The sequence below is a fragment of the Larus michahellis genome, chromosome 4 (genome assembly GCF_964199755.1).
Source record: "Larus michahellis chromosome 4, bLarMic1.1, whole genome shotgun sequence".
Taxonomy (NCBI): Eukaryota; Metazoa; Chordata; class Aves; order Charadriiformes; family Laridae; genus Larus; species Larus michahellis.
In genome coordinates, this window is record NC_133899.1 from 19685476 (window position 1) to 19709534 (window position 24059).

At 36.7% G+C, this 24059-nt stretch overlaps 1 protein-coding gene and 1 long non-coding RNA gene across 4 annotated transcripts in view; one reads left to right on the forward strand and one right to left on the reverse strand.

Annotated features, from left to right (window-relative positions):
- Positions 1 to 24059, forward strand: part of NFATC3 (nuclear factor of activated T cells 3) — a 77382-nt gene that overhangs the window by 41147 nt on the left and 12176 nt on the right. Inside the window, exons 4-10 of one of the 2 annotated variants that reach the window (XM_074583180.1) lie at positions 5594 to 5793; positions 7014 to 7186; positions 7926 to 8066; positions 10441 to 10496; positions 11140 to 11266; positions 13073 to 14125; positions 22917 to 23018. In XM_074583180.1, the coding sequence (XP_074439281.1) occupies positions 5594 to 5793; positions 7014 to 7186; positions 7926 to 8066; positions 10441 to 10496; positions 11140 to 11266; positions 13073 to 14125; positions 22917 to 23018 (1852 nt within the window). The remainder of the gene's footprint in view (positions 1 to 5593; positions 5794 to 7013; positions 7187 to 7925; positions 8067 to 10440; positions 10497 to 11139; positions 11267 to 13072; positions 14126 to 22916; positions 23019 to 24059) is intronic. The other variant, XM_074583181.1, reaches the window with a different exon arrangement.
- LOC141741942 (uncharacterized) overlaps positions 14122 to 24059 on the reverse strand; it is a 40835-nt gene continuing 30897 nt past the window's right edge. The window contains exons 3-7 of one of the 2 annotated variants that reach the window (XR_012586542.1): positions 19005 to 19072; positions 16033 to 16113; positions 15462 to 15655; positions 15292 to 15358; positions 14122 to 14690 (exon numbers count right to left, since the gene is read on the reverse strand). This is a non-coding gene — a long non-coding RNA (uncharacterized LOC141741942). The remainder of the gene's footprint in view (positions 14691 to 15291; positions 15359 to 15461; positions 15656 to 16032; positions 16114 to 19004; positions 19073 to 24059) is intronic. The other variant, XR_012586541.1, reaches the window with a different exon arrangement.

The window sequence follows — 24059 nt, forward strand, 5'->3', positions numbered from 1 at the left end:
TTTCATTGAAGAACAATTAGCAATTTTTTTTTTACTGACTTAAATGTTTGGGCTGTCAACATACAGAATTGTGCATAAAGCAGATGAGGTAACAAGAAAGTGTCCCCCTGTTGTCAAGAAACTTAAGAACAATCAACAATTTTTAAATGAGAACAAAACTGTATTTAAAAAGGGAATGCATTTTAAATTCCAAAATATGTCTTTTTTTCCTGGTTAGAAGTTGATATGGGCTAGTAAGTGTCCTTCATTATTCACAAGACAGGTATTGCATCAGTAATGGTGACTGAGGCTCCAAATATCATATTTCTTTTGGGGGAGAGATGATACAGGAAACAGAAGGTAGTTCAGATTCTCTGATAATTCAGTCTCCAGTGGGGACCAAGTGCGGGGGGTAGAAAGTCCTGCTTTTATTACTATGTAAAGGTTTTGTGTAGGGAGAGACATCCAAGGCTTACTCTTACAAGATGATTCATATAATGGACTTCAGAACACTTTCATACTCTTCAGCAAACGGCTGAATGTACCTGCAGGTAAATGAGGTACAAGTACTTTCGGGTGAATTAGCAAAGTAATCCAGCATTGCCGCCTTCTCAGGAATGGTCAGACAGGGGCTGTCTGTGATGATGGGGTGCTGGGCACAGCCTGTTGGTCCCTCTGAGGGCTCTGAGTGACTATGGAATAGAAGTTACATGGGATTTGAGTTGCAGGCGTCCTCTTCACAAGTAGGGAATCATTTTCTACCTACCCCTTGGCTCACTGGCCCCCACAGATTCTTCTCTTTGATTACGGATACTGTAAATTTTCAGTTTTACTCTTGCAGAGGCGTGTCACTTATTAGGCAAGACTTAAGGGGAAAATATTAATTCTAAAACACAACTTTGTATAACAAAGGTGGTGGTGGGGAGTAGTTGGTTGGTTGGGGTTTTTTTTATCAACATGGTTTTTCTGACAATCTTTCCAGCTGCCTTGGAAGTTGTAGCTAGCACATAAGGCTGTCTCATCAGCATCCATAGCCTGTTAAGCTGTCTTTTTTTGCTGTTGGAAACACGAGGACACTGCAACCTGCTCATTATTTGCTTAAGACTGTTACATGTTTCCTTTTTATGTGTCCTCCATTACTGTGATCAGGCCCTGAATTACACTCCATAATGTGGGAGATGGGGTTATTCTTGATTATTCCCCACCCCCAGCTTACTTGTCACACTTACTTGCCCACATTGGTTATATTTATGGCTTTACATTGTTTTATGCTGTTCTCTTTTTATTTTAAATCTTGAATAAATGCAAGAGAGAATCTGTAATGCGAAGTATAAATTTATGAAGTCTTTGCTACCTTGCCAATATGTTACTACTCTGCCTGTGTGTGTGTATAGATATAAACACACACACACATATATGTATCTCGCAATACCTTTAACAGGACTTCATTGCAGATTGTCTACAGCAATTCATTTGAGATAAAGCTATAGTGTAAGCATCCGATTGACATAGTGCAGGGGGAGCAAGGGCGGGAGACCTTGTTGGCTTGTTTGTTTAGAGACTGGTTTACACTAGCATGGCTTTTAACTATGTATGAAACTGTCAGGGGTTTGTCCTGATGTTATTACACATCATTTTTAATTATGAAATGCCTTATTTATATGTCTCTGTATGTTAACATGCATAGGTTTCTTCTAAATTACTATAGAAGTGTATTCTCTTGCATTATAATATTTTGCCTTGTAGTTGCCTTGTAGTTGCCTTGCGGCATTGGATTTCTTGTTTGTTTTCATTTAATTGAATATATAAACCAGAAGCAAAGTGACTAAAGGTGATAGTACGGTGTGGGCTCTGATTGTGGGGGTTTTATTATTTCTTCTGAAGCTGAAGGAACGTAATTTCAAATTTCTACTTTGGTACTAATGTAGTCAACAAGCACACCAGCTTGTATCACAAGACCATCATACAGAAAATGCATTTGATAATCTATTGATACAGAACTAATCTGTTGGTGGGGTGGCATTTTTTTTCCCCACCACTTCCCCCTCCCACAGCATTCTTTGCAGAATCTGGGTGAGCTTTGCTCAAGAATAATGGAAGCAAAACTAGCATTAGACACGGCTTTGAGCAATTTAAATGTAGTGTATGGCCATAGAGTCGCATAGGCAATGCCATTGCACCTGCTGGCATGAGGTATATTTTGCTTCACCAAATTAAGCTCCTGCTCTATGTAGGCTTCTGTAGAGGGCATTTTCTCCAGTGCCTGTAGACAGACCAGCTTAGTTTTACAAGTATCACCCCACCCCCGCCTCTTTCTCTCTCCCTTATCACTAGTATCTCTAGAACTGTTGTGTACATATCCATTGTTTAGGAAAGGGAAGATAGCTTTAACTGGAAATTAGCTTTGTCACAGTGACCCCATTTGGAAGTTATTCAAATTTTTGAATAGGTCTGGCTTGTAACTTATATAATTCTCAGTATTAGAGTGAACGCATTTAACAAACGTCACATTTAGGCTGTATTCCATTGTCTTGAGATTTAATTTTAACTCTGAGGAAAATGGATGGGGGAGACACAGTGCTGAGAACTTGGGACAAGACGGCTGCTGTAAATGCTGAACTAATACATGTCCTTAAATTTTCTTTAAACTCCTAAAATAATTCAGACTCATAGAAAATGTGAAAATATCAATTTGGTATTTAAAATAAATTTTTTTTTGAAAGATGTTGGAGTCCTGCATCAAGTAGAAAAAGGAAGCTATGGGTTTATGTGTTTGATTGATGTAAGTGTCCCTGTGCTGCACTATCAACATGACAATAACTACAAGTAAAGGTTGTTGTGGTCAAGTTGTGTTCCTGTAGTTTACAGGTGACTTCTGACAGATGAAGGGAGAGAAACCTGTCAGTACGCTGATGGTCACAAGAGGTTGTCTCCACTGTAACATTTGTAGATGCTTGAATATCACATTTGTTCTCATATGAATAATCAAAGCAACTCTGATAATCTAGTCTATCTGCACTCAGCGGCTGAGGGTTTTTTTGGTTTGGTTTGTTGGGGTTTTTTTGCTGGATTTAGCTCTGTTTGTACTGAGAACTCCAGGGAGAACAAAAAGATTTTACATATTTGACAGAACAAAAGCCTGCAAATAACACACACACATATATATATAAAAATGCAAATAAATGACATCATACACGAAATGAGTTGGAAATGTGGGAATTATAGGATAGGACATTGTATTTGGTAAAAGCTGCCATGGCTTTTAAAGATTACTTGGCTTTTTGTGGCAGATATTTTTCCCTCGTTATAATGAGGGTCTGAAGTGTTAAGGATTGTTAAACCCATGAGGAGATGTGACTTTTTGATTTAAGGTTATTAAGTCATTTTGTTCTGCTTGCCTGTGCATGGATGAATTCTCAGTGGTAGCTGAAATCATGTGGGAAGACAGATGAGAATTCACTGAGTTTAAGGACAGAAACCAGTCTGCACAACCTCGTTTGTAGTCTATGTACAATGCAGTGCAAATGTCGTTTCCATTTTATGGTAACAGTTGAACAGGATTGGCCTCTTAAAGTCTGGAGAGATGTACATCTCCCAGGAAAGGTACAAGGAGATTTGAGGACAACAGAATTCAGAATTCTTTGTCTACATGAAAAGCAGCACAGTCTCCTTACTGCAGTAATCGTCTAGAGATCTCCTAGCCCAGCAAAGCAACAGAAGCAGTAATTCTGAACCGTTTCCTTCCTTTCCTCTCCATTCACCAAAAGCAGCATGGGCATTTTCTCTGACAGCAGTCTCATAATGCTGTGATGGTAACAAATAATGTATTCTGTCTATCAAGCTTTTGTGTCAGCTGCTCGAGATCTGTATGTTATTGCTCAATGGCAGTTACATGCTGTAGCTTGTCTGGAGATTTTTATCTGCTGTATGTCCTAGGAATTATTTTAGATTTTTTTTTTTGTGTGTGTGTGCGCGCTGGATATGAAGAGGTAAAGAATAAGCCTCAGTTGTTGTTTTGGGTTTAGTCGAGTAAGCTTGGTTTTATTTGTGTTAGGTGGTCTAGATTTTGGCTGTTCTGTTTATCCCTCATGTTTAAGCTCATTGGGTAAATGGGAAGAACACAAAGTAAAATTAATTGAAAGGAAATATGATGGTGCTGTTGTATCTAGATGGATCAATTAATGAGTATTACATCTTGGACAAAAGCATTCATGTAAGGCTGAAAGCTTTGAGAACAGCTCTTTAAAGTTCCAGACTTCTGTTGGAAACCAGATTTCTGTTGTTGATTGAGCAAGCTCTCATAAAAGTGCTGTCATAGCCATAGCTGCGTTCGTTTGGTGTACATGAAACTTGGTGTCAATAGTAGTGCGCCAAGATAGAAAGACAGAAGCAACCTACAGTGGGGCTTCTGATTGCTGGGTGCGGGGGTGCTTTGGGTTTTTGTACTGCTGACTACTGGTGTTAAATTACTCTTGTAAGTAGGTTAAATTGACATGGTTTTGTTTGGTTTTTAAGTGTTTGCTCTGTAAAGAGCTTGGACGATATTGTTGTGTGACCAAATAACTCTCCCTAGAGACAAAAATATTGACATGATAAAACCACATTTAAAGAATGACTGTCTGGCCCTCCCTCCGGTTTGAGGATAAGTTGAAGTTGATATCGAAGTTGATGAAATGTAAATTTGCTGCATTGCTTTTTAGAAACTATAGAACTTGCAGTGTGCAAGTTCCAATTGCAGGAAGGTGAAGTAAACTTCATGGATTTGTAAGAGATATTTTATAGGCTTTGGATTTAAAATTGCAGTGGCTAAAGGAAACTTATGTGTTATTATTGGTTAAATTTGTTTCCTTAAATCTTCTGTATAATATATTACTATCATTAAACTAGCTTTTTCTTTTCGAGTGGGGGTTTTGGTTTTTTTCTGATGTTTCAGTGTGTTTTGTGCCTAGAATTACTACTGTTAGCTCAAGCAACAGGTTATTTTATGACAACTGAGTGTATTGGTTGTTGGCCTTACATATGAGAAAAGGAAAGATGCGTGAATTAACATTTATCACATTTTGGGTTTTAAAACATTTTCTTCGACAAAAATAAATCTTACTTGATTTTCTAGCTATGAATTAAATTTTCTTTGTCCTAACATAATACATTTGCATTCACAAAACCTCTTAAGCTTAATAAAACTTACTATTGCATTCCACAGAGGAAAAACTAAGCTTTAAAAGATTTTTAGTATTTCTAGAAACTAGGTGTATATTAGTAAAATTGATAATTTGGCTTTGATTAAAAACAGTATCAGAAACGCGTCTATAACATAGCATAGCTTTGCTGTAGAAATTCTGTATCTAAAACAATCTTTTCTTTTTGAGAGATTAAAAGGTAATAAAGATATTTTGATATCTCTTTATTCTGGTAAATGTTGTCGCTGGTACTGGTATTGGGGAGCAGATACCTATACTCAGTTTTCCAATTTCTGAAGAGATTGAAGAAGTTTGTAATTAAATACTACCCTTTGACTCTTAAGTCTTTGTACTAGTTGTGTATTTATATTATGCACATGCAAATGCAGTAAAAGTCAACTAATATTTTACAATTGCATGTATTTTTTCATCAGCTCCTGGGCTACAGCGAGAAGCCAGTAAACTTGCAAATGTTCATCGGAACAGCAGATGATCGCTACTTAAGACCTCATGCGTTCTACCAGGTGCACCGGATCACTGGAAAAACGGTTGCAACAGCTAGTCAAGAGATAATAATTGCCAGCACAAAAGTTTTGGAAATACCACTTCTTCCTGAAAATAATATGTCAGCCAGGTACATCACAGCAGAAATTAGCTGTTCAGTTGCTATGCGTCTTTTTTTTTTTTTTTTTTTTTTTCCTCATTTGTGCAAAGGTGAAAGAAAACTCTTGTCAAATAACATATTTTCCACAAATAAGGCTCATGATTAAGGTAGACACATCTCTTTAAACGGGCCAATGTTTTGGTAGTCAGAAGTAAAGGAATAGAGAGACAGTGCAGCCCATAAGATTGATGAGGAGAGCGATGAGTGTTGCTGGGCTTCTACTTCCCCAGACAATCCATACACATGGATGACTCCACACTTGTAGAATTGCATGTGGGTTATTGGCCAGTAGAGTTTTTGTTTGATTTTACAAAGACATAAGACTTTTTTTCTATGAAAATACAGTCATACAGTTAAGTTGTTTGTTTCTTGATTGAATGTGGTGATTTCACTTCTGGTATCTTGGTAGGGCTTTTCCTTGTTCTGATAATTTTTTTTATTTTTTAGCAGTTGCACTATTCTGGCTTTTCAGGTCTTGCTTGATAGAATGTGTTAAATAATAGTTTAATGGTTAGTTATAGCAACAATTAAACCGTTCTGTTCTATCATCTGGAGGGTCAGTTAACAGAGTAAAGCACAATTATTTCTTTATGTATCACACTTATTTCTTATCTAGACTTCTGAAGTCAGCTTAACTTTTCCTAGTTGCAGACTTCATTCTAGTTCCATTGAATGCTATGACGCCGCAATGAGGTGCAAGATAACACTCCTCACAGGTTTATGTGTACGTTACTTAATTAAAGCATGTGTGTCTCTCATGAATAATGGATACCTATGTGGAATGGTAGCTGGGATTTGATGGCTACACTTTTGTAATTCTCTACTCCCTCCTAAGGCAGAACTAAATATAGGTCTCTTGCTCCTTGTAAATGATGTTCACTATGTTAAATAACTTACTTTGAAGGTTAAACAATGTGCAAACCATGTAATCTTTTAAAGGTTCAAAAAAGAAGCAGCTAGACATTTACAAGACAAAATGTTTCAACAGTGTACTTGCTGCTGGTTTTGACACTATCAGACCTTTTAATCTCAGACATTTAACATAACACGTAAAGTAGCATAACATGGGGAATAAATAGAATGCTCTTCATTCCTTAACAAAAGAAAGGCTTACAGAGTATACTTTGGCAATAGTTTGATTCATTTTCTTCCATTTCTCTTCTGATCCATCCGTCCTCACCTATCTCCAGTATCGATTGTGCTGGTATTTTGAAACTTCGCAATTCAGATATAGAGCTCCGTAAAGGAGAGACAGATATTGGAAGAAAGAATACCAGAGTGCGACTTGTGTTTCGTGTTCACATCCCACAACCTAGTGGAAAAGTCTTATCTCTGCAGACTGCTTCCATACCTGTTGAATGCTGTAAGATTACTTTAACTATATGTAATTTATACTCATGTTTTCTGCATGTGTCAGTAGTATTGTCATTCTGACAATATTTATTGTCAGAATTGTATATAACAACTGTGTGTAAAAAGCATTGTGTGTAAAGTGCTAAGTTACCAAAAATTAATGTAAAGCCCGAAGGCTTTGAGGAAAAACAATGTTTTAGCCTTTAAACCTAATACTGCAGTCACATAGCTAGCAGCTTCAGTAGTTCCTGTATATGAGCAGAGACAGCTGATATACCTCAGTGAAAATAACTGTTCATTGTGGGAAGAACTAACACCATTTCATTTACAAGAGTCTATATCGTTACTTGTTTTTATACAGTATTATCTAATAAACTGCTGAACTTCTAGAGAGGTCATTTGTTAAATGCCGGCACTAAGGAGTCAAAACATGACCTTAAACAATCTGAATTTCTCCTAGAATTCATTTTGTCTATAAAATACTAAAGTAATTTTTAAACCAGTATTCCTAAACTAAAAATTTCATTTGCTATAACAGTAGAGACTTGGCTTCTTGGTGTTTCTTTTCTATAATTATGTAATTTCAACCTAATTTCAAAAGCAAAGATAAATCATACACAAATATGATTTATATATGTAAATAGACAGTCGTTTTAGTTTCACTCCTGATTCTTCAAGTTAGGATCATAAAAGAAATGTCACTGTGATTAAAATTATGAATAATACTTTTTCCCTTAATTTTTTTAAAGCTCAGCGATCTGCTCAAGAACTTCCTCAGATTGAGAAGTACAGCATCAATAGTTGCTCAGTAAATGGAGGCCATGAAATGGTGGTGACAGGATCCAATTTTCTTCCAGAATCCAAAATTATATTTTTTGAAAAAGGACAAGGTAAGTACTATCATGCTTTTTTTTTTTTTTTTCTTGAAAACAAAACAAAAAACACTGCCTGAGCTCAATTTTTACGAAGTAAGGATGTTTTTAAAGGAAGAAAAAAAAATAAGTCACAAGTAGTAATCTGATACTTCAGTTTGGGCACTGCTCTATGTGCTGGTTGGCAATTATTAATGAAATAGTACTTCTGGTTCAGGAAGACAGTTACAGGCTAACTAACTTTTGAATTGTGTGTATTTGGAAGATGCTGTTGACAGATTATATTCTCCTTCTTACTATACAAAATAGAAACGCATTATTTGGCACCGATGTCATGTTACATCTGATTTAATCATTGCATAGGAACTGACTTACTCCTAAGGTAATGAAATAAAAATTAGTTAGAAAACACTACTGATTTTTTCCATATATTTGCATAAGATTTTCTATAGAAGTTACTCTTAGGGATGCATTTTTTAAAAAGCCTCAAGATCTGGCTCAGATTTGATGTGCAGAGTGTGCTTCAGCTGCATCTATGCCCGATTTGCGTTTGTAAACAGGCACGTGTGCATGTAGGTAAAATATTGGCAATAAGCAGCAGTACGAACAGTAGTGACCTTTTGTAGGTGTAGTAAACACCTGTGTGCTTGACAAGCTGGTCAAGTACTTAATTGCCAAGAAATCAGAAACGCTATAGTCAGTTATATTACTTTATTCTTGTTCTCTAGAATCCAAGTTCAGCCTTCTAGGCAACGCTTAGTCATGGGTGAGAACTGCAGCAGGCTTATACTTGTATGTTAGCAAAGTAGAGTTAAAAATTACATTGCAGGTATGCATTTCAGTTAGGGTATGTTAAAGACATAGTGTTTCCATCATGCAGTGAAATCTATAGAAAACCTGAACTGCTTCCTACTGTGATCTCATGAAATGAAACAAATTGTTCTTTGGGAGGGTAGTACATTAATTTTTTCAGTCAAGTATGTAGGAAATAGAATTCCAAAGCAAGCAAGAAACTTACAGATTTTGGATGAATAGTTCTAAAACATCTTTCTTTAAATATAAGTACAGGTTAGAAAGCTTTTTTTTTTAAATCTTCTTCCCTAAGCCCATGTTCCTCCTCTCTATCACTTTCATAATGATGCAACTCTATCAAGCAGAGAACTTACTTAATACCAAAAAACCCCTATCAAATACTTTTAATTTTTAGTTTACTACAGCCAGATATAATGAATGTTTTGCAAGTTTTCTTTCTTTTGTATTATACACAGGTGCACATACACACACACTCAGGTACATACATACATATTACTCAAAGATGTTCAGTTATTCAGCATTCCTTCCTGGTTCTGTAGCTCTTCTAGATATCCGTCCCGACCTTAATATTTCTTACTTAGACTAAAATGCATGAAAAACAGTTGAAAATGTAGGACTAGCTGTCTTACTATATGGAGTTCCTTTTCTTCCCTAATTGTCCCATTAATATAAAGAGCATAAAATTTGAACAACTTAAATTATCATTGCTGTGACTTGAATATTGGATTTGAACTTCTGGGAAAACAGTAGCAAAAGCAGATCATTAAAAATTAAAGTTTGCAACCAAGTTCAATTCTTCTACACCTTATTTTTTCCTTAAATATTTAAGTAAAAGAGTTGGGGGGGGTTTATTAGCAAATAGTAAGTAAGTAAGTGGGGGTTTATGTAATAATGTATTTTGACACACAAGTTGAACGCCTTTTAAAGTACTGCTGTAGACAATAATAGGTTCCCAGATAACCTCTACAAAACACAGTGACAGAGAGAAGCAAGTGTTAGATGAAGGATAGTGGGTTATCCAGGTCAGAGCAGAGGGAGGTTCACCAAGGTGATCTCCTTCCCTCGCAACAAAGACAACTTCCCCATATTTGAACTACGGAGCCTTTTGGTTCAGGGGAGGGTGTTTGTAACCTGTGAGTATGTGCATGAAGATATGGCATACGTTAACTCTCACATGGTGACTTACAGGTTAAGTCCTCAGCATGTTTGTTTGAATAATCAATCACAAGTGTTAGGAGTAATTTAACTACCTTTAAAAAATGGTCCCTCTGTACATACACTTACAGTACACACTGCCTCCTCTGGAACTGAATCTAACTGTATGTATTCAGGAGGTTGATAAAACGCAGAATCTTGCACAACGTTCAACTTATGGACGACGCCTGGAGTGTTGACACTTCCTAAAGCATCTCTAAGCTTTACACTTTGTTTACAGTATAGCTCTGTAAGTAAGTTGAATGGCCTCTTTATGACTGAAAATAAATGCAGTTTTATATTAAGTGTTTATGTATTTTTAAGATGATGTGTTTAAGTGTTTTAGAAAATGCTTTTTGCTTGAATTGTAAATTTCTCTCAACAGATGGACGACCTCAGTGGGAGGTAGAAGGGAAGATAATCAGGGAAAAGTGTCAAGGGGTGAGAAACACTTTTTCTGACTTCAGAAAGCTTTCTGTTTTAAAATGAGAAGCTAGACATCTTCATTGTTGTTCTGAAATTTGGACTTCATTCAGTAAAATAAGTAGATCATTGGCTGATTCAGACAGACAGCTGGAGGCTTCTAAATTGGCTTAATACTATAAAGTAGCCATTAAGATGATGCTCTGAAGGAACTGAAAATAGTATGCTGCTTGTGAAAGCAATGAAAAAGTAAATTGAAAATAGAAAACTGGAGATAGTTTTGCTAAGTTGAGAAATAATTTCCAGTACATTAAAATTTTTCTTAGAAGCTTAATAATCCAAAATACAGTTCTTTGACTACTAGAGGGTGTTTTTATGCTCTTGCAGATAAACCAAGCATCCTTTAGATGATATGTCTGTTTAATTAAAAAGCATTACCTTCAGAACATTTGTGTTTAAAAAAAAAAAAGAAAAGTCTCCAAAGAAAAGTGTGCTTATAGTACTTTCTTTTGCTATGTAATATGCATAAACTTGAAGGTTACCAATTTCAAAATATCAGTTTGCTTTAGTTTTTCCAGAAGTGGTTTAGTTTTTTTCTGTAATTAGGAGTATATTCAGTTGCACTTGTTATGTAAACTTTTTTGTTTCAATTTTCATATAGGCAAACATCATACTTGAAGTTCCTCCATACCATAACAAAACCATTACAGCTGCAGTTCAGGTGCAGTTTTATCTCTGCAATGGCAAGAGGAAAAAAAGCCAGTCTCAACGTTTTACTTATACACCAGGTATTAAATCAAAAAGTCAAAAAGTTGCATTTTATTTTGTTTTTTAAAGCAGACATTTGAAAGTAATTCAGACAGTCTTCTACCTTTGACAGGTAGATAAAGAGTAGCTTTAACTTGTTTGTAAAATAACTTAAGTTTGTCTAATGAAAATGCTGAAGTTTAGAGTAATAAGCTATGATTACAGCTAGGTATTTCTTTGTTACATGTTTTACAGAATAATTTGCATTCTACCTTTCTTTGAGAATGACTGTGATTCTCAGAAGCTGATCTTCTAAATAACCCTAATAATGACATGGAAGATAGTGAGATCATAGAAGAACACGTTTTATGCATTTCCCCACCTCAAATGTCAAAAAAGGCGCAGGTTTAGATACGAGAAAGATAAAAAAAAAAATGTCCCGCCCCACACCCACACATTGCAGAGTGAAAATAGTTTGTAATTTAGCTAGAAGTGAAAACTGTACAGTTAACTGTAGTTAAAACGTCTCAGTCCCTTCCATTTGGTATGAGGAAGCGGTTACTACTAGATATGCAATGCCTACTACTTTGCCTGCCGCTTATTTCTTTTCTGTTAAGAAATTTGTACCCATTTAGAATAGTCAGATTTCACAGGGTACCAGTGATGGCACTAGACCCTTTAGTACTGTTTGGGGGACTTGAAGTCAAGTCTCTGAAGGAGTCTTTAAAGTCAGATATGGATATTAATATAAACTTCTTAACGCTAATGTGTATGCTGACAAAGCCAACTACCATTAGTTTATACTATTTAAAGTAAGTTTTGTTCACTTGTGCTCTAAAATTACTTACTTCATACCTTCATGTGCAATTTAAGCAATGTTACCTAGTTATTTGGTACACTTAAGTATACATTAATTGTGTTACCAGATTTATGTGGGAGTTTTCAACCGTTCTTAAGAATATCAGCTCCTAAGATAGTTAACAAGACACATTTTAAAACTATATTTTTGTTTGAAAAATCCATATTTAAATTATTTAAATATGGTATGAAGTAACAACATGGCTTAAATAAGAAGCAAATTTAATTGTAACTGCAGCAGTTATTGCACAGACATTTTAAAATACATTTTATCTATAAATATATGTAACAGTTTCTTTAACAGTGTATTGTATAAAGTAGTAATTAAGCAGTTAAAAAGTGTTAGTGTTTTTCTACCAATTGTACTTAAAATCAGTATCTTTTCATGAGCCTACCAGCAGCTTAAAAAATAATCCTGTAACAAAGCGTGTCAATTTGTAACAATTGTTAGCATCATTGAAACTGGGGCATATGCTGAAAGAGTTGCTCTAATTAAAACAACACTCACTACTCAAAACTAGTCTAACTAACTGTGTTGCCAAAGTTCAGCTGTCATCTTGACCAGAGGCTGAGGAAAGTTGGAAGCCAGCTAAAACATTCATTCCCCTTTTCCTAGTGCCCGATACTGAACTCTTGTCAGCCCATTTTCGGTGGAGCCCAGCAGCAGCCCTTGACCCCCACCCCTCTGCTGAGCTGTATGTGCTGGACTTTTCTCTGGCTGGGTTGCAAATGTCTTTAAAAACATACATTGCATAGGAGGGTATTTTAGAAGGGAAGATAACTGCCGTTGACTAAATGCAAGGAGAATTCTGGCTTTTAAGGGCTAATACAGCAGACGTAAAGTATAAAAAAAATGAAAGCAGAGCAAAAGAAGGAGAATTAGAACAAGGACATTAACAATACTGTTGTGGCTGTTAAACAGCAATTAGTGTGTATTTATCACAGTCTACAAATGGGTTGGAATTGTAATAGTGTTTTACTTTTTCTAGTTATAATGAAGCAAGAGCACAGAGATGAGGTGGATTTGTCTGCTGTTCCATCTTTGGCCCTGCCTCACACAAGCAATGTCCAGGGCCTGCATTCCATCCGAACTCAATTGCCTTCACCAGAGCAAGGGCACCCGCATGACAATTTACTGTCGACATCGCCCAGGAGCCTTGTGTGTCCAGTTCAACCACCGTACACAGCAATGGTGACCTCGGCAGTATCCCATCTCCCACATATGCAAGGTAGAAACCTTAGTCCGAGTGAAGAGTGTCATGTTTTGCCTCCTGCTGTGGTTCAGTCTTTTCAGGTAACATCAGCACCTCCTGTGAGACCTTCTTACCAGCCTATGCAGTCCAACGATGTATACAATGGACAGTCTGGTCTTCCTATGAACTCTGCCTCCAGCCAAGGATTTGATACTATTTCATTTCAGCAAGACACAGCTATACCTCATTTGATAAATCTTAGCTGCCAAGCTTTACCACCAATGCAGTTTCATTCTTCAAATCCAGGTTCTGTGTCAACATCGAGTACGGCAGGGCACCCGCTAGCACACCCAGGTCATTCAGGACAGTCGTCTTCTCACGTACCGTCAATGGGATACCACTGCCCAAGCGCTGGGCAGGGCTCCATCCCTTCTGCAATGAGTCGGTCCCTTGGGCAGTCTTCTCCCCAGCTGCAGCAAGTCACATACCATTCTACAAATCCAGCATCTGCTTCATCCCCATCCCCAACAGCTTCTCACCCTTTGGTCCATTCACCGCTGTCTGGACCTTCTTCCCCCCAGCTACAACCTATGCCTTATCAATCTCCTAGCTCAGGACCTGCCTCATCTCCCCCACCATCCACTGCAAGTCACTCGGGACAGCACTCCCCTCAAGCTCATAGTCCAGCCTTGGGAGGCCTTAATGCGGCATCATCCCTAGTACACCACAGCGTATGCGATTCATCTCCGTTCTCACCAGATGGGGCAGCTATTAACATTAAACCAGAACCCGAAGATCGAGAATTGAATTTTCAAACAATAGGACTACAAGACATCACACTAGATGATGGTAAGTGGATACAATATTTTAATACTGGGATATAATCTGCATTAAACTACAAAGTGGGTGAGGGAGGGTTGTGTTGTTTTGTTTAGAACACGCTCCTCTTCGCAGAAGTAAATTAGTATCATCAAAATGGACTCGTATTTTTGTGTCCAAAACAACGGCTTATTTAAAACTAATTATAACTAAAAATTTACAGCTGCTATCAAGTTCAAGTACTTTAGTCTAATTTGTCCCTAGACTTTGTTTTTGTCATAAAACAGGACTTGAGGATTAACTTCTGCAGATTGACACCTTATATACAAGGAATTAATTTGAAGCCATTTCTGATTGTCTTGTTGGTATATTTCAGTGAAAGCTGTAGTAATATATCTAAGTTGCATAAATGTAGTTTGGAGTCTTGTTTCTTGGAGTTGTCCCAGTTTTGAAGGGCAGGCTAGTTTTTTGAAGATATATCACATGCATTTTGGCACTGCCTTAGTCTCTTCACAGGCATTCTGTAGATATGCTGTCATCATTCAGCACCTCTTCTCACAGTAGCTGTTTGCTTTCTCCTTACCACTCTGGCTACCTTTTTGAGAAATTCACTTGTTTAACATAAACAGAACAAGGACACTCTAGTGATAAAGGCCAGGCTATAAAGTTCTCTAAATACATGGACAGTGTTAATTTACAAAACTTGTCCAAGAAAGTGAAAAGAAAGAGATATCAGATCCTAAACGACTATTGGAGGTAGAGACGTAAAGCAATTTAAAGAATATCATGTTAATAAGACGGGAAGAACAGAAGGCCTGGCCTTAAACAGTACGAAAAAGGCATTTGATATTGATGGTGGGAATCTTACTAGTATCTCTTTTCCACAGTAGCCTTAAATATTGTGGGGTTTTGCAGAATTTTTTTATCATCTCTAGTAATTATTTGTTTGTATCAGCAGCAGTGTAAAGACTTAAGTGTAGGCCTGTCTGCTAAATATCCATGGCAGTCCCAGTTCCTTGCATAAATGGAGCTTTGCTATTGTTACCTCCAGTCACTACTAAGACAATTTAATAAGAAATGCCTTTAAAGACACAGCATACTAGGCAGAGAAACTGATGATATAAGTGGGCTTTCAGTTAAATGGCCACCCTAATTAAAGCACTCTTTTTAGAAATACTGTTTATCAATCAACTTACCGTTATTTAGAAAGGAAGGAAGAGACTGATTCTATCAAGGACTTGCTTACGGGAGGAGAGCACGGCTCTGAAACAGAACGCAACAACAAAAAAAATAGCATTTTCTACTTCTGTACTAGAGGAGTGAGAAACAAATCTAACGTTTCAAGAATTGTCATGTTAGAACCTACCTTTTTCTCGTCCTTCTTCCATCCACACCCACAAAAAAGATGTAGAAGTAAATAAAATACAATTAAATACTGTAGTTAAGCTTTTCACAATAGAAGCAGAGTGTTTACCATTTAGGAGCATCTTGGCAGTTTGTTTCTGCTTGTTTAGAAATTTCAGTGAATGCACGGTAAAAAGAACGCCAGGTTGTTTTCCCCTGTATCAGAAATATTAGTTACTTTTAGAAACTATTTCCATTGCTTAACATAGTAAAATTACTGAGTTGTTTCTCACAGTTGTGCTGACACAGACATTGAATCACAGGAAAAGCTGCAAGAGCCACGCTTAAAGAGTTTAGAGAAGTATACATAAATCTATGTATATACGTATACACATATATATCAATATACATATGAATCAAATGGCCACAGCTTTATTAATTTCTGTTTTTAAATAAAGCTTGATATAGAAGTTTAAAGAAGGTCTAGTAACGTGCGATTAAACTATACAGTTCCTATATGGAAAATTGAATGTGGTTTTAAATGTTAAACTAGCACTTGGCAGCACCAATAGGTTTGCAAGCATAGAGATTACCTTCATTTCAGTTTCATATTACTGCCTTCCAATGATTGCTTGGGGGGTTGGGTTTGTGTTTGGGTTTTTTTTGTTTCCAATCTGCAAATACAAATCAGATGTCTGGCCTGAAACCTGCTGTTCCAAAAATCTTGAAGGGCATAGTGACAAGAAACAAGCTGCTCAGTTCTCTCAACATGAGTAAATACTTCCTCTGCTTAATCAGCTTTAAATAAAGAAGCATGTTTAGACAGGAACACTTTTTTTAAACCACAGTAATATGTTAGATACATTATAAAAAAAACAAAAAAAAATCAAAATTTATCTTTTGTGTATAATTGAATTTTAGTTTCCGTACAAGTAGAGCTAGACACAAATAGCAAATCCGTTCTTATAACAATTAAGGAAAAAAAATCCAAACGTAATTATATACATAAGTGATTGTTGATACAGTGCGTTCTCCCAGCTAATATATCAAACCTGAAAGCTGTATTTAGTTGGAAAATAGGTTTTTAAGGGTTACCGATTAAGGTGAATAAACCTCTCAAAATAAAACACTAAGGCAAAGCCAATTGAAAATTTTATAAATCATGTCTGGATTACTAACCTTAAATATTTAAGTCAGTAGTCTTCAAGAAAGTAAACAAAAAAACCCAAAAACCCTGACAGCATAAATAATCTTCTTTAAGTAACGTGCACTATTTCAAAATTAGCATAGTAGACCTTTTCTTTGCCAAGAAAATAACATTTAAGAAATTTTAACAAAATTCCTAAAAGTAAATCTTACTGCCTCTTCAGCCAACACTCAGGCTTTTCTTCAAAGCACACACAAAAACACCCACAAAAAATCTACTACTTAATACAGAACTACAAAGCTGCTTCATCCGTTGGCACTCAAGCCAAGAGCATCTGGATTTGTCTTGATTCAGCATCTCCTGGAAGGTGTAACACATCTGGATTCACCATTTATAGCTTCTCTGTGAAGTCAAATATGCTTGCCAGGGACCAGAACGGAGTATCTTTCTAAATTTTGTTGTATTCCTTTGCCCTTTCCCAGTCAGAGCAAGCTGGGCTCTGCTCAGACCATTAACGAAAAAAGATCACATGATTTAAAGGCAGATCCTCTACATGGCTGGTTGCAGAAAGTGCACTTCCACCCACCCACCCCCTTTTCTTTTTTCCTGTGGAAGTTTGTGTGGCTCTTTGTTTTCTTCGTTTTCAACAGGATCTGATTGATGTCTTAGGCTTTTCTAATCACCACCTTGAATTTGCTCTTTTTTTGTCTTCGCTTCTTCCCAATCCTTGCTTCCTACAGGAAAGACTTTCTAATTCACTTGAAGAAACAAGGGATCAAAATGCACGAGGACACCTAGATATGAAACTCAAATGATATTACAGAAAAGATTTCAAACATAACACAATTTCAAAGTAATTTGTACTGTATGCTACTACTTAAAAGGTGTTCTGAAAAGCAGTGCTCTCTTTTGCTTAGGTCTTTACAATAGTCACATCTGCACAAGCTGGTAAACTTTTGGACTGGAACTACGTAAAAGCAGCTTCTTGCTCTTTATTTGTCCCCTCTGCTTTTCCTCCCCCCACCCCAATATGTTGGGCCTTCTTTTTCCCCTGACATCTCTCAGCACATCTGCCCTCTGCTCAGCTCCCCGGGCTAACATTTCCCTCCAGAGACAGCCAAATATTTAGGGCTGCAAATAGGTGTAAACAGGCAACTGAAATGGCAAGAAACAGGCAGTTGGTCTTTTCTGTCTTTCCCGTATCTGTCACCCATACTGTGCTCTGTTGTATACTCATCTAAAAGCTCCCATTTCTTCCCTACTTGAAAAAAAAGCTAGTCAAAGTTAGATTCAGTGTAGTTATATGATGAGGCCTTGTTAATTTTTTTTTTCCCCATTCTGTTTTCAAAAAAGTGTTCCTAGTGTGGTGGTTTGCCTATCCCACTGTCAAGTTTTAAATTTAAATCTATTCAAATACTGTTGACCTAAAATTTAATCTCTTGCAGTTTAGGAGTGAGTTTACCTTGGATTTCATAGCTTTCTACAGTGATGAGATTTCTAACGTGTACAACTGTATTTAACCATTTTTAAGGTGTTACGTTAGTCTGTACTCAGCAAATCAGGATGACCTTCTACTAATCCTATTACATTTTGTTACTCATTGCATCTCCATTACATAAAGCTGGAGATTAGAAAGTCCAGTACGTGGATTTATTATAAATCATAACTAGAAATCATCTCACCATTTTGTGTACATAAAGCAATAAGTCTACTTTGTCAGACACATTCCATGTGGAATTCTAGGCCATTTGCATTCATTCATTTTAATAGTTCTGTGATAACTGTCTAGTTGATAAATTCTCTTGCTGGAAAGCTCAGAAACTATTCTGATCTTTGCTAGAAAATTTGTATGTCTTTACAGGTAGCTTTTTACCGTAGCTTCAGCTTAATTTCTGGAGAATCACAGTAGTAACTAATAAGAAAGTATTGGAGAATGACTGTACTTTGTATTTCTACATATATTTAAAACGTATGCATTAAAAGGACATTCTTAATTAAGACAGCATCCTGCCAAACAGAGCATTGAAGGTCTACAGAACCACAAAAAATACTGAATGCTAGAGTCTAGCTTAGTATGGAGGAGCGCGGCTCAAAAATCAGTCTTCTTGCAGATGCAACTCAAACTTGAGGTGTTCTTGAGATGTACATCTCAACTCAAGGGTTTTTTTTAATGTCTCCTAAGCACAGAACAAAATGTTGCATCTTGCAGCATGCCTGACATAGATTAGTGTGACAAGAACTCTAGCCTACATCGTACATGGAACTCTCAGAATATTCTTGATGATAAAAGGCATTCCAAAAATTATACTAGTATAAATCGTTTAGTAAGGTTGTGTTCAAACTCCTCCTTTCTTAGTATTCTGTATATTAAATATATATTGTCAAGCAGTATTGAGATAGCAATAAAAAGCAATTTACCATTCTAGTTCTTCTCAAATCTTACGGGCTCCTGCAGTGAGATGTTGAGTAAGGTGATAAGGCAGAACCTGAAATGTATTGGAAGAGAATGGGAATCTACTGTTAGAAATAGGTAAGTGTTATGAATGGAATAGAGAAATATCCCGACTGAGCAGTAGATTAAAAGGAAAAGGTTGGAACAGCAAGGAAAGGTGAAGAAAATGTTATCCATCTGGGGCTGTCAACAGTTAAAGGATGCTATGACTGTATCTTCTAGTGGATTCATTCACTGTGTTCATAAAATCGGTGCCAGCAAGGCGTCTATTGAGAAGCCCAGTTATAGACTGCTGGTGTGTAAAGAACTTCAGATAAATCCTCAGGTATCTATGACCAGCTAATGTATGAAACTTCCATTTGCCTCTGAGAGCCACAGAACACCTTGCAACTAATTCAAAGTAAGCTCAACTAGTTGTACCACCACAAGAAGATTCCCATTTAAGAATTAGAAGAGGTTAGAAACTTGCTTTGTGAATCCCAGTGGCATGTCAACATCATGGTGCAGGTACTCACAGTAGTAGCAGAACTGGAAGGAGTTAGGCACACCCTTGTGACACCAGCAAAAATACGCTTAGACACTTCCGCACTGCTTTCTACTGCGCAGCATGTGTCCTCCAGCTCCAAGGTTCACGCTTAACACTTACTATGTCAGACTCATCTATATTCTTCATGCGAGAAAGGGGTAAACATGACTTAAGTGAGTTGGTTTCACTATGCTATCTAAACGCACAGTGTGACATGACATGAACAGGGATATTTGTTACTGTACCAAATAACTGCAGTGTTCACGCTGTGACTCTGCAGGCACATTCAATCTATCTGTATAGCTATAAACATAATGTGCACAGGAAAACTATATTCCTCCTCACATTTCGTACAGCCTTATTTTATCAGTTAATAATAATAAACTAAGAAAGTACTTTTTACAAGAGTTGACACTGAACCTGAAGTTACTAAAAGTAAGCCTGTCTTATGGTTTGAAATGGTAACTTGCACGGCAACGCACCATGACCTTGATAGTTTGCCATTGCAGACATGGCCTGCCGTATGACTGGTTTTGATCACAAACCAACAGAATCAGCTGGCTGCTCCACAGCAGAGAAAACAGTGTTAATTATAGCCTAGCAGCCTCTTTTTTTTTTTTTTTTTTTTAAGGGAAAGTTGACACTGTACTACTTGCTGGTCATGTGGAGTCAAAACCAGGCTAAATATACTGTGGGGATTCTTCATGTAAAGACACCTGAGCGTTCAATCTGGAGTTGACAAAAGAAGGCCTATATCTGAGGAAGCATGTGCTGTAGTCTGTCCATAACGTTCTTTGAGATTTACTGATCCTCATTACCGCTGTAAATACAGCAATTCACTCATCTGTCCTCTGAAACACATGAATTCCTAGGTGGATGAAGCAATACTACCAAACCTAGACTGTTGATACAATCTCCCATACAATTATATCAGTCTTCATTTTGCACAGCATATTAAAAAACCCTGCTCTGTGCTACTTACTCTAGCAACACTGCAAACAATCATTCATTTGAGAATATTTTGGGGATCTACTTTTCTAAAACCAGTACATCATCTAGTTTTGGTCCTGTTACCCCCACATCCTACTTCAGTTCAGTAGTAGTAAAGGTTACACAGGCTAAACTTTTAATCACATAGTCCTACAAAAAATGAAGTTGCTTGACTCAGTTAGGAAGAGATCCTGAAAACCCAATGGTATTACTCCAGTAGAATTTTGGTCTGCCTGTATCCATACTGGAACTCCAATTTTAAGCTGACTTACTGCTTTGACCAAAATCTGGTGCAGGTAATTGAGGGTTTGAAGTTTTTCTTAACCTTTCTTTACTTAAGCGAGGAGCAAAGACTAAGAGGTGGTTCATAAAAGTATGAAACTTCGATCAGTTAAATAGATAGATCTACAGGATGTCAGTGTTCTTGATTTCTATTTCAATTTAATAGTTTTAATTTTAGCATTATATTCTTTGTGTACAAAACACAATTTGGTTTTTATTTCCTGAAGCGATACTTTTCTCAAATGTTTATGAAATTATGAGGTAGAAAGGTATTTTTTATGCATATTTATCTGGTATCTCAAGTTCTATCTGACTTCAGCATGTGGTGAACAAAATCTTTATGCTATATTACACGCTTTAAAAGGCTGTTGCTTTATTTACTGCATTTCACAACCAACAAATACCATGTGCCAGAGGCAATTGCATGCTTCATTGCAGAAGGTGCTGGCTGGAGACATGTTACATGTGCTACACATGACACATTTTGTCAGGGATTTCTAAGAGCAAAAACTCAATACTGTCAGCAGCTTTGTTGGGACACAGAAACACTGTATGTACAAAATTAATTGGGAAAATAGCTCAGAAGCGTATTTCTCTGCTAAAGTGACAGATAACCCATAGTGTACAGGCTACGCAGACTTTATGGTGCGGAGACAATTGCTTAAAAGACCTAATTAACTCCACTGTTCTCTCTGGAGGCTTTTTGCCAGTGTGTTTGTTGTCTGCCCCTTTGAAAGCCTAAGCTTTAAAGAGGATTGCCAGTAAAAGTTAATTTGTTTCATCCAAAAGTAGTTCCCTGCCCATCTACCTGGATTTATTAGGTCTGTCTTTAAATGCCACTTTCTTGCTGGTTCTACTATAGTTGGTGGGAAAAGTGTTCTTTTCTTAATCTCCTATTATTTGACAGGAATTTGTCCTTCATCTACACCTTTTCTTCAAAATGGCGTGGACATTTTTCATTGAAACACAGATAATGCTTTCCACTTCCTGTTTAAATACATGTAACTTTACACTTTAAACAATTAAGCATAAGAAGTCATCCAAAGAAGTAATTTGAACTGCTTGAATTTCAGGAGGAAGTAAGAATAGATTCTTCCATTCTCCCAGGAGTCATCCCTAAGCAGGGCTTAGAAATCATTCTGGCAAAGCAAACGTGTGGCTCTATCCAGAAAGCACAAATTAGCCAGTTTCCAGAGTAATTTTGTCAATTGTGTTAAAACCTAATTTACTAAACTCGCATCTCTCGGGCAGGAAAAAAGAAAACCACACTCAAGCCACTATACCGTTGTAAGCTCTGCATAGTCACTAATCACAACTGAATAAACATGTGCTTGTTGGTTAAAGTAATAAATACAGTATTCTACATTCATTTTTCCTCTAGGAAAAACAGTCCAGTGGAAGACAGTTCTCTACTTCCTCCCTGGTTTCTCCCATTGCCTTGGTCTGATAGAGCCACCTATACCACAATAATACTTAGTTCTCAAACACTTCAAAACTATGCGTGGCCTGACTGCAGATCAGTACCTTGAGCAAAATACAGAGAGCCTGACAAGTAAAGGGGAAGCTAACAGCTGTTTATAGGAACAGTTTCCTTTGGTTAAAGGGTAGGAAAAATAAAAATAAAGGGTTTGTTTATTAGCACTCTTTTGCCTACCTTGTTCAGTGGAGGTGCTGTCAAGGGGCATAAGCATTTTTAATTTGACCACAGTAAGTAAAGCAGAGTGAGAAAATTGCAGGAAGAATGTTCTAAACTAACACAAATACTAAAATGAAATTTATTTAGTATAAAATCCATGATGATACAACTAGGCAGACATCCAAAAATATTAACCATTACCTTTATGGCTCTGGCTGCTAACTGAAAAGTAACTACATATACAAGATAAGTGATATTGGTTTTGATAGGCACTCTGATAATTTATAGTTACTTATGTCAACGTATGTAGTAGTTGTGAATGAAACTGGGTATTTAAAGTTAGTGCTATTAAAAGAAAACTGAAAGTCACTTCCTGGTTGAGTGAACTGTAACTTCTTGGTTTAGTCCAGTCAGTAGTTATGTCTGTCTTCTTCTCTGACACAGACAGTTTTATCTCTGACCTGGAATACCAGCCATCAGGTTCAACAGAGAAATGGACTCAACATTCAGCACTCATGTCCAACTCCTATGTGGAAAATCTAGAGGGTGAGTCTGCTTACTGAAATGCTTCAATGTTTGAAATTGGAGCACAAAGGAAAGGGGAAAGTGTTTTAATAGTCTTAACATCTACAACTGAAAAGCGCTATGTAATACTTAAGTATTGCTATAATTGGACACCTGTGTATTCTGAAATAGTTGGAAATTCAGAAGTTGTGAACCAGGTGTACAGTCCTTCAGTAAAAACCTGCAATGAAAGTACGTACAGCTGCCACAGAACTTCCTGAGTGCTGTAGGATCTAGTAAAACAATAGAAGATATGAAAATCTTAAGCCAAACATGGGCAAGGTTGTAGAGTGGCCAGATCAGTTAACTGTGAGAAATTTAAACTGTTTCTCCTTTTTTAAAAAAGATGAAGCAATGTCAATTTAAATAGATAGACTACAGTGGCATGCACTACTATCTAAGTATCAGGAATACAGATTCATAAATAGATTTCTAGCTGAATGTGCACTATAATTGGGAAAGATCGTCTGGATTTATTTTAAGATGCTTTCAGCTTTATTTCACATATAAACAAGATAATTATGCACTATGACTCTTAAATAGTAACAATATTAGAAATTGACACATGGTATATTGGTTGTGTTTGTGTTTAGACTCATTCTTCTTAAGTGTTTTTCACTTTATTACAAATATGCCTAACATGCCAAAGAACTATAATGTCCCTTTTTTCCCCCCCCAGTATATACATACACATATAACACATTTTACTTTCTCCATAGATTTTTAAAGGGGAATACCTGTAAGCAGTGATACAGTAGATTTGGGTTTGTTAACAGTAATGTAACCAAGCTGTGTGTATAGCCTTAATAAAACTCTCACACAATTAGTGTAGACAAATCACTATGTTGGTCTTTTACCATCTTTCAGACACACTGACTTAGTTCTGCTTTCCTTACATATCAAAGTGTTATTGGTAAGGTAAGTAGCTACTATTCAGAATGGCAAAACTAGGGAAAGGACTCTGTACACTTAAGTTCACATTTCTGTATCTTGAAACAGCAAATCTATTAGTAAAATACCAGT